The sequence below is a fragment of the Notolepis coatsorum genome, assembly GCF_963971535.1.
Source record: "Notolepis coatsorum genome assembly, chromosome: 17".
NCBI classification, from domain to species: Eukaryota; Metazoa; Chordata; class Actinopteri; order Aulopiformes; family Paralepididae; genus Notolepis; species Notolepis coatsorum.
Genome location: NC_140181.1, coordinates 90,276,032 through 90,286,031, shown reverse-complemented (window position 1 = coordinate 90,286,031; position 10,000 = coordinate 90,276,032). Strand labels below are relative to the sequence as shown.

General features: G+C 40.7%; 1 protein-coding gene across 1 annotated transcript in view; it reads right to left on the bottom strand.

Moving 5' to 3' along the window:
• The window catches only part of cttnbp2nlb (CTTNBP2 N-terminal like b), an 84,154-nt gene that overhangs the window by 7,899 nt on the left and 66,255 nt on the right, over positions 1-10,000 (bottom strand). Inside the window, exon 4 of the mRNA XM_084332819.1 lies at positions 5,591-5,698. Within this exon, the coding sequence (XP_084188945.1) occupies positions 5,591-5,698 (108 nt within the window). The remainder of the gene's footprint in view (positions 1-5,590; positions 5,699-10,000) is intronic.

Here is a 10,000-nt window from a genome sequence, read left to right as displayed (position 1 = left end):
AGAGTGCATTGTTATTGAATATGGGAGTGTGATTATGCCATTTTTGAGGGTTAGGATATTTCTTTTGTGTTTCCCGCCATGTTCTGATTGCATGGGTAATTATGGGGCCAAATTCCCGCTCACAATGCTTGATTGAAAGTTTAGTGTGTGCTATGTCTTTCAGTCTCTGTGGGGCTACTATGTTTTCTTCTAATTCTCTCCAAGATACCAAAGCCTGGGGATCAAACCATATTTTCAATGGTCTTAATGTGAAAGCCTTAAAATATTGTAAAAAATCTGGAACTGCCATGCCACCGTCTGCTTTATTTCTCTGTGCGGTGGATCTTTTTATGCGAGGTGGTTTGTTATTCCAAATAAATTTGTATGTGGAGGATTGTAATCTTTTCCAGTAGCCCTCTGGAGGAGGTAACGGTAGCATTGAGCTGATGAAATTGATTCTTGGTAATACATCCATCTTAACTATTGATACCCTTGCCTGTACTGAGTTTTTAAGTTTTGCCCACCTGTCCAGGTCGTCTTTGATTTTGTTCTGTATTTTTGTGTAATTGTGCTTCACCGTTTGTCTTATGGTGGGAAATATTTCCACACCCAAGCATCTAAAATGTTTAACCATGGGTATCGCACCTGGGAGGGTTGTGTCTTTTTTTGCACGGATGTTAAGAGGAAGAAAAGCCGACTTCGGCCAATTTATTTTAAATCCCGATAAATCACCAAAGTTCTCTATCAACTTGAGTAGATGCGGCAATGTGGTGTTGGGGTTTTGCATGAACAATATTACGTCGTCCGCATATAAACTAATTTTATGTTGTGTGCCCTTGATTACTATTGGTTCTATGTGTTGGGATTGTCTTATAAATTGTGCTAAAGGTTCTAATGATAGATCGAATAGTCCGGGACTAAGAGGGCAACCCTGTCTGGCTGAGCGTGATACCGGAAAGATTTCGGAGATGAATGTGCCTGTTGTAATCACGGCCGATGGGTCCTTGTATAGTACTTTAATCATATCAATGAATCCTTTTCCTAACCCCATCCTTTCTAATACTGCCCATAGAAACGACCATTCCAACCTGTCAAATGCTTTCATAGCATCCAGGGATAGCATCGCCTTAGGTGTGGTGTCCTCTTTGTCTGCATCTAGTACGTGCAGTATTCGCCTTATGTTATCATTGATCAGGCGACCTTTTATGAAGCCTGTTTGGTCCGGATGAACTAAAGACGTCATATGCTTTTGCAATCTGATGGCTAATATCTTAGAGTACAGTTTGACATCGGTTCCGAGGAGGCTTAAAGGTCGGTAACTACCGCACTCAGTGGGGTCTTTGTCTTTTTTGAGAAGAACTGAAATGAGTGCGATATTGTGGTGTTTATGGAAGCTCCCCTCCTTGACTGAGTATAAGATCATATTTAGTAATAAGGGACCAAATATGTCCCAGCAAGAAAGGTACATTTCTGATGGGATACCGTCCTTTCCCGGAGCCTTACCGTTTTTCATTCCGGATATGGCCTTCTTGAGTTCTTCTAATGTGATCGGTGCTTCTAACTGTTTAGCGTCGTCCTCCGAAAGTTTAGGGAGAGTAATTTGATTAAGATATGTGTCTAATTTGTTTTGATCAAAGGTCGTTTCTGAATTATACAAGTCGGAGTAGAATTCTTTGAATGTATCATTTATTATTTTGGGGTCTGTTACAAGAACTTGTTGTTTTCTAATGGCAGTTATATCTGCAAATTTTGCATTAATTCTTAATCGCATGGCTAATAGGTGACTAGGTTTAGAACCTTGGAAATACTGCTGTTGTCTTGTGCTGCGTATTTGCATTTCCGATTTTTGTCTGTATATTGCTTTGATCTCTGTCTTTAGAATGTTAACTTGGTTTTCTAGTCTAGTAGAGTTGTTGTATTTTAAAGAATTAAAAAGCGTTGAGTAAAGCGTTTCCATTTCAGACAGTTTTGTGCATTGATTTTTGCGCAATATGGAGGAAAATCTATCCGTAAAATCCTTGATCATACCCTTTACCGACATCCATAATATTCTGGGGTCTTGCTCCGCGTTTGCATTATCCCGTAGGAATACTGTGAGTGCTTCTTTAATTTGTGTAATGAATTCCTTGTTGTTAAGCAGCATAGTATTAAAACGCCATCTTGGGGCCCGGGAAGATAGTGTACCAAATGTTGCTTTCAGGATTAAGTAACAGTGATCTGATAGCGCATTGGGTATCATTTCCACTTCATATTTATCAAATATTCTCGGGGATGCAAAGACGTAATCAATTCTGGATAATGTGTTGTGTCTCGTCGAACGACAGGAGTACTTACGGGTCATGGGATTAAGTGAACGCCATAAATCAATTACCCCTGTAGACTTTGACCAATCTTTTAATGCTTTAGATGAATTTTTTTGTTCGCTGGAAAAGGCAAGGTAAGATTTGTCCATCCTTGGATTCCAAATGGCATTAAAATCCGCACCTATTATATATGAGTACTCGGGATGGTTTAACATTTCTCCGGTTAGTGAAGTGAAGAAACCCACTTCGTACAAATTTGGGGCATATACCGCTGCCAACGCAATTTTCCTGTTATTATGTACAATCCTAGCTATAGTTATACGCCCCTCAGCATCCGACCATACCCCTTTCAATTCGATATTTAATTTACGTCTGACGACTATGGCTACACCTCTAGTTCTCGTACCAAAAGAAGAGTGACTAATATTATGGTATATGTTATCCGCTAACGTATTTATGTCTTCCTCTAAAATGTGCGTTTCGCTTAATAGAGCCACGTCCACATGTTCTTTTTTCATCAGTGTGAGCACGCTTTTGCGTTTGTGTTGTTTGTTTATCCCACCGGTGTTCCATACCATTATATTCAAACTAGCCATAATCTATGCATGTTTTTGTGTAGTTTTTGGTAATGCTTCTGGAGTGCGAAGCTACAATAGATGTACATCCAATTAATGAGGTCCCGTTGAGAGCCGAGCTTAAAAACATATATATATATACAAATAAAAATCCCCTATTTTCCCCTCGCCCAGAAAGTCGTACAGGCCTGTGTTCCAAAAACACATCCTCCGCGAATGACTCTCTCCCTTAGTCCACCGGATTGCCCAAACTGAGCATTGTAATCCTAATCTTCCTATGCTAATTGCCATAGGATCTAACATTTTCATTCTATTGCAATAGAATGTCGCTTTTGGTCTTGCACCTTCCCTTACTGTAATGAAATATTGTGATAAATGACAAAAAATTAAAAAAGAGAATAAACTTTCATCGACATATTCATTTGAACCCTCTACTAACATGTAGGAAAGTCAGGAAAAAGGAAAAGATTGTAGAGAAATATTGACACCTTAATGTGAAGAACAGTGGAAAAGAACAATGTAAGTTAAAAGATAGATAAAAAATAGAATAATGAGAAGAGAAAAAAATAAAAAATAAAAGAAAAATATAGATAAGGAATGAGAGATAGAATAATAATCAACGTGGAGAAGCCACTAGAACCGAATTCTGATTAGATAAAATAGAAAAGCAGAGCCTTTTAGAGCTTCAATGTGCCAGTCACTTCATCAATGGAGTGATTACTTAAATTGTTAGAATAACCTTGTAGTGTTCATACGTTTAGGTGTGGTTAATTTTTTAAAGTATTATTAAGGACTGATTGAACTTCATTCAATTGATTATCTGCTATGTATATACACACCGGATGTTTAATGTTAGAGTTGTAGGCCTTCGTTGTCATGGTGCATTATATTCTAGAAGGTTGTAGAATATACTAGTGCAATAGACTGTTGTTATGTTCCAGAATGATCTAAGAGACCCAGGGCATTCGAGCGATAAACCCAGAATATTCCAGATTGATCTTTTTGCAATGATATGTATTTGTCTCCCCGGAGACCAGAGTCTGAAATTATAATGTATTACGGATCGTATTATACACAGTACACATTGTTATAGACGGCCTGCATATCGTCTGCTACCTTGATGAACACAATAAAGTCATTCTAATACTGGTATACACTGAGAAAGAGGCTTATCTGTTTTCAGGCAATGTCGTCCTGCCTTGGGGTATCTGCTCCATGTCGATTCAAAAAATCCTCAGTTTAGGTGTGTATAAACCAAACCTGTGGCCGTCACTGCCCACGATCGATAACAGCGCCGGGTATGATAGCCTTGGCTTGTGACCAGATTTGAACAATTTTTGCATCACCTCCTTGTATGGTAGACGTCGAGCGATGGCGTCTCTGCTCAGATCTTCGTAGATAAATATTGATTTATCACCATATTTCAGATTCCCACGTTGGATGCGAGCAATTTTGATGATGTCATCCCTTATTGTAGTCTTCCGCAGAGTAACAATGATGACTCTTGGCCCGATGTTTCTTTGCCCCCGAGGACCGATTCTGTAAACTTGGTCCACTTCCGGCACTGTGTTTGGAGGGTTGTTACCCAAAATCGTTGATAGCACTGTTGGAAAGTTGGCGTCTTCGCAATTTACTGCTTCATCAAGCCCTACAATGCGGATGTTATTTCGCCTGTGGTAGCGTTGGGATTCTAGTAGCCTCTCCGTCGCTTCGTTTTTAACCTCTTGTATTTCCCTCCGGCATGCTTCTTTCACACTTTCTATCTCTTTTGCCATCTCTGTCATGCCACCTTCGTTCGCTTTGACTGCCCGTGTAATATCTGTCACCGTATTCTCCACTGACGTGATTCGCTCGGACTGAGCAGCGATCGCATTCTTGACTTCTTCTAATTTATCGTCGACGCGATCGAATTTAGCATCGACGTGTGCTTTGAGCTCCTCGATGTTTGTAATCTGATCTTTCATCAGGTTAGTCTGTTCTATCATCAGGTTAGTCAGTGTGTTGAAATCGGGTGGAGTGGTAGTACTGCTTGTTTCAGTTGGTGATTTAGGTACAGTGACGGTGACGTTGGACTTGTTTGCTATTATTATCTTATCCAGATCAGCTGCTCTATTTTTCACGGAGCTTGTTCCTGTCGCTTCTGTTATGTTGACATTTATTGTCTCTTCGTCGGGGACCATAGTCGAAGGTCCCGGTATATTTTCCTCTTCATTCTCCTCTTCGGGGCTTGTCGCCGTCGGCTCGGAACCCGCGTCGGTTAGAACGCGTCTTCTTTGTTTTGTTACGTTCGGCGCCGCTGAAGTTACCGTCTCTTGTTTCTTTACCTGCTTTCTATCCTTACCCATGTTGTCTTTTGATATAGTTAGTAGAAGGTCTTATCAATACATACGATGTGGTCTATTCTCTTTTGGTATTGTCCAAATAATGTTTTTAAACGAAATTAACGTTGGTGGGAGCGGAGCAATTGCCAAATGCGTGCACTACATATTGTGCTAAACCGGAATATTCATTTTTTCTATTTATACATTTTTTTACTGAATGAAACCGTAAACAGAGAGGCCTATTGGGACGCTAGATCCTAATGTGAAAAACTGTGATTTACCTTACCTTGCTACCTCTCTATCTTCTTTTAATGCTCGCTTATGCCTGTATTTCTTTACTGCTGTGAAGCACTTTGAACTGCAATTTCTGTATGAAAAGTGCTATACAAATAAAGTGTATTATTATTATTACCTGCTGCAACAGTTTGTCTCTCTCCGTCTGCAACATGAAGGTGACATGATCACCCTGTGCAGAGTCTTGGGTGCACCGCCGCTTCTCCTCTTCTAGATCCACGATCACCTGTCAATCAGAAAGGAAAGGAAAGAGTCAGGTGACACGATCAGATCGACAGGCCTACCACAAAGTGATGCAGCGCATGGATTTGACATACTGTATACAGTAGCACCAGTTACTGACTGTCGTGTGATTCATACCAGAAGAAAGTACATACTAGATATGGCAAATTCTTAGATACATTTCAACATGTATTAAAACAGAGCCAGCACAGGACCCAATGTTTCAACTATCAAGCATTTATGTCGGCTGTTCAAATTAATACGCGGCCCTGGTATAACAGTGCCTACACTGTACACTCAATTAGGGCTGGGCGATATGGAAAAAAATCATATCGCGATAACGATATGATAATTTTATTTTATTTCTCGATATCGATAATTATCGAATTGTTATAAGCATAAAAAAAAATAAAAATCGTTTTTTTTTTTTTTACAACAGATGTATGTTTATTTTGCAGCAATTCTTTGTCATTGCCGCCATCTTTAGTGTTACATCCCCTCACACTCCAGTTCTCAGGCTGCAGCTGGTTTAAAAGCTAAAGTAAACCGGCTTCTCTGCTGGCTGTGGCTCCAGAGGAGTTGAACAGTTCTGGCTCTGCTAGTTTATTTTCGATCTTTTGGCGCTTTTTTGGTGGACAAACCACCGCACATGTGCACTGTGACTCGTGACTGGAGTCTAGTTCTGCTAGCACACATAGCCTACTGTGTACAGACGGTTTCAAAATGTATTTTAAATTAGAAAGCAAACAAAATAAATGGACAAGAGAAAAAGAAATCTGAATTAGGTCAGTATTGTCATTTGGACAAGCAAAGCCATTACTTTAAGTTGCAGGCAAGAAAGACAAGTCTGTCCACTGTCTCTGGTTTTAAAACTGCCCTGTTGCAGGTATAAAAAAAAAAAAAAAAAAAAGAAACGATTTTTCGATTTTTTTTTAATTTCGATATTCGATATCGATTATTAAAATATATCGCGATATTTATCGTTATCGTTATATCGCCCAGCCCTACACTCAATGATAATCTATTGAATCTGTAGACACTTTTAACTTGTCTATAGATTTGTAAACAGTGATGATTTTTGGCAAAACTGTACTTCTGAAACCAAACTGCTCATGCATCTTTTGGGGGAGAGACTTCAAGGACAGTCCAAATGAAAACATCCGACAACGTCAAAATACTGGTAGTTTTCATCCAGAATGTCCATGTAGTCTCTCCCCAAAAGATTAGATTAGATTCAAATGTATTGTCATCATACAGCACAAATACAATACAGCAAAAAGTGCAAATGTAACAGTAAAGTGCAATAGTAATATACAATGTACAGGTGATTAAACTGGGTATAAAATATATACATTAGTAGTGTAGTGCTAATCAGATGTATGTACAGAGTTGTAGTATAATATGTACAGTGATACAGGTGTAAAGACAGTATATTAGTAGTCATACTGGCCAGTAGCGTAACTAGTAAGAGTAGGTAAAGGATATGTAGATATAGTATCTACAGATATGTAAAAGGATTATGTGCACAGTTTCGTTTTTGGAAGCCAACAAGATGACTTTGACAAAATAAATTGCACCGCTTCCGTATTTCAACTGCAAGAACTTTAAACCTATGACTTTCACATTCTTCTTTCCTTCAATTCTTCTCCTCACAGAAACCCCCCTTGTCCCCCCCCCCCCCCCCCCACCCAGTATGGATCAGGCTTACAGCGAAGCAGCAAACACTGTAGCGCTCCACTTCATCTCAGTCATATCCTCCTCCTCTTCCTCCTGAAGACCACTTGGCTCCCACAGACTCCCAGACCTCCAGCCTTGCTGTGATAATAAAACCCCACATCCCCTCTCCCAGCCCTGGGTGTGTCTGTTGTCTGCCCGCCTGCCTCCCTTCTCTGCCCCCTAGCCCAGTGTTACAGCGTCTGGAGCTCTCTCTCTCTCTCTCTCTCTCTCTCTCTCTCTCTCACACACACACACACACACACACACACACACACTCTCTCTCTCTCTCTCTCTCACACACACACACGCACGCATGCACGCACGCACACGCACAACAGGCCTATTGTGTCAGTGTGTGCTCCAGCAGGGGACAAAGACATGGGCTGGGCGCTGTAAGCTGGGGCGGCATTGTCAACGCATGCTTGTCTGAAAGGGAGAGGGGGGTGAGCTGGAGTTTGTGTGTTTTTTTAATACCACACATGTTTCAGTTCAGTTTTCTTGACTTTCCCTCTGCACCTGCTATTCGAGAAGAAGTCATTGTATGTGTTCACCCGCCATGCCCATCTGCATGTGTGTGTGTGTGTGTGTGTGTGTGTGTGTGTGTGTGTGTGTGCTAGGCTTGTCCCCGACTAAGGGTTTGTATAGTCGACTTTGATAGGCCAAAATGTGCCCATAGCCGTCTCAAGTAGAAAAATGCTATTTTTAATCTAGATTAATCTAGATTAATTACAGAAAATTGTGAGATTAATTAGTTAATTTCTTTTAATCTATTGACAGCACTAAAAAAATTATATATAAATATTTTATATATATTATTTTTTTGTATCATTCCATTTGGGCTGTGGGGGGTGCTTAATGTCTAAAGGACTCGACTGAAGGCTTCTTGTCCTCTGCAAAAGCATGCAATTGGTCCACTGATGGATACATCTTGATATTTGTCTAGTCTAGTGTGTTCATTAGATGGGTGAAATCCTCTTTCAGTGCCTCTGTGCCCATTTTCTTAGGCAGTTAGCCTCGCTGGTATACGCGCCATTGGCGTTAGCCACGCTTCTAGACCTCTTTGCTTTTGGAAAGAATGATAAAAAAAAAGAACATTATACTTTTTTGCATTAGACTAAGAGGTTGGCAATCGACTACGGCTCCTTTCGGTCGATTAGTCGACTATTCGACTAGTCGGGGACAGGCCTAGTGTGCATGCATGCGTATTAGGGGTGTCTTAATAAATAAGTATTTAGTAGTCATTAGATAGTCTTTCCAAAAGGATTTGTCGACTCATTTTAAACGATAGCTCTGGTTTTCCCGCCCTTTCTTACCAACGATGATGTTGATCGGTGGAGTTCTTCCTCAGCACGATCCACGCTCACTGAGATCTACTGTGTGTGCAGCACCATCCACACTCACTGAGATCTACTGTGTGCGCAGCACCATCCACACTCACTGAGATCTACTGTGTGCGCAGCACCATCCACACTCACTGAGATCTACTGTGTGTGCAGCACCATCCACACTCACTGAGATCTACTGTGTGTGCAGCACCATCCACACTCACTGAGATCTACTGTGTGCGCAGCACCATCCACACTCACTGAGATCTACTGTGTGTGCAGCACCATCCACACTCACTGAGATCTACTGTGTGTGCAGCACCATCCACACTCACTGAGATCTACTGTGTGTGCAGCACCATCCACACTCACTGAGATCTACTGTGTGTGCAGCACCATCCACACTCACTGAGATCTACTGTGTGCAGCACGATCCACGCTCACTGAGATCTACTGTGTGCAGCACCTGGGAAGTCACCTTCAGTGAGCCTCGGTCAGCTTGTACAGACGGGAGCTTGACCCCATTCACCTTGCATTGGTTTGTGGTTAACTATCCGGAGCTACAGGATGGAGGGACAGCGTGGATTGTGCTAAGAAAGGAACTCCATCATCATTGGTGTTGTAAGTAAGAAATAGGGCTAGGGTTCCAAAAATCCAGAACTATCCCTTTAATATCTGATTGAATTGATGAATCTTTGAAATCACACATCGTACATTATCCTCTCACAAATTAATTCAATACAGGAACTTTTTAAATCTATTGCAGATCTAGTGCTAACATATTGTGAATAATTCATTGGCTAATAATTAATTAACCCATTTAGACCTAAAACGCCTGTTAATAATGCATTATCTAGCCTGCATATACACACAAATGTGTTTCCTGGTTTCAATGGGTTAAAAAACTATTTTTACGTGTGCGCGTGTTTCTGAAGTGTGTGTGTGTGACTGTGTGTGTGTGTGCAGGGGGCGAAATAAACTTTTTGACTCACCGGCCAGTGGCGGGTAGATGGGAAGAATCTACCCGCCAAGCATATTTCTTACCTACCAACTTTTTTTTGATTAAAAAAATAATAATTATTTTATATAAATTTTTTTTTTAATAAAATATATATATTATATAATCATACTTGTAGTTGTATTATCTGCGAGACATCGCCACCTCGCTGTCTGCAAACAGCTCCACTGTCTGTGTGTATACTCGAGTGGTCTCCAGCTCCAGCAAGGATTCTCCGGCGCTGCAGCTGGACCCTAAACTCTTACAT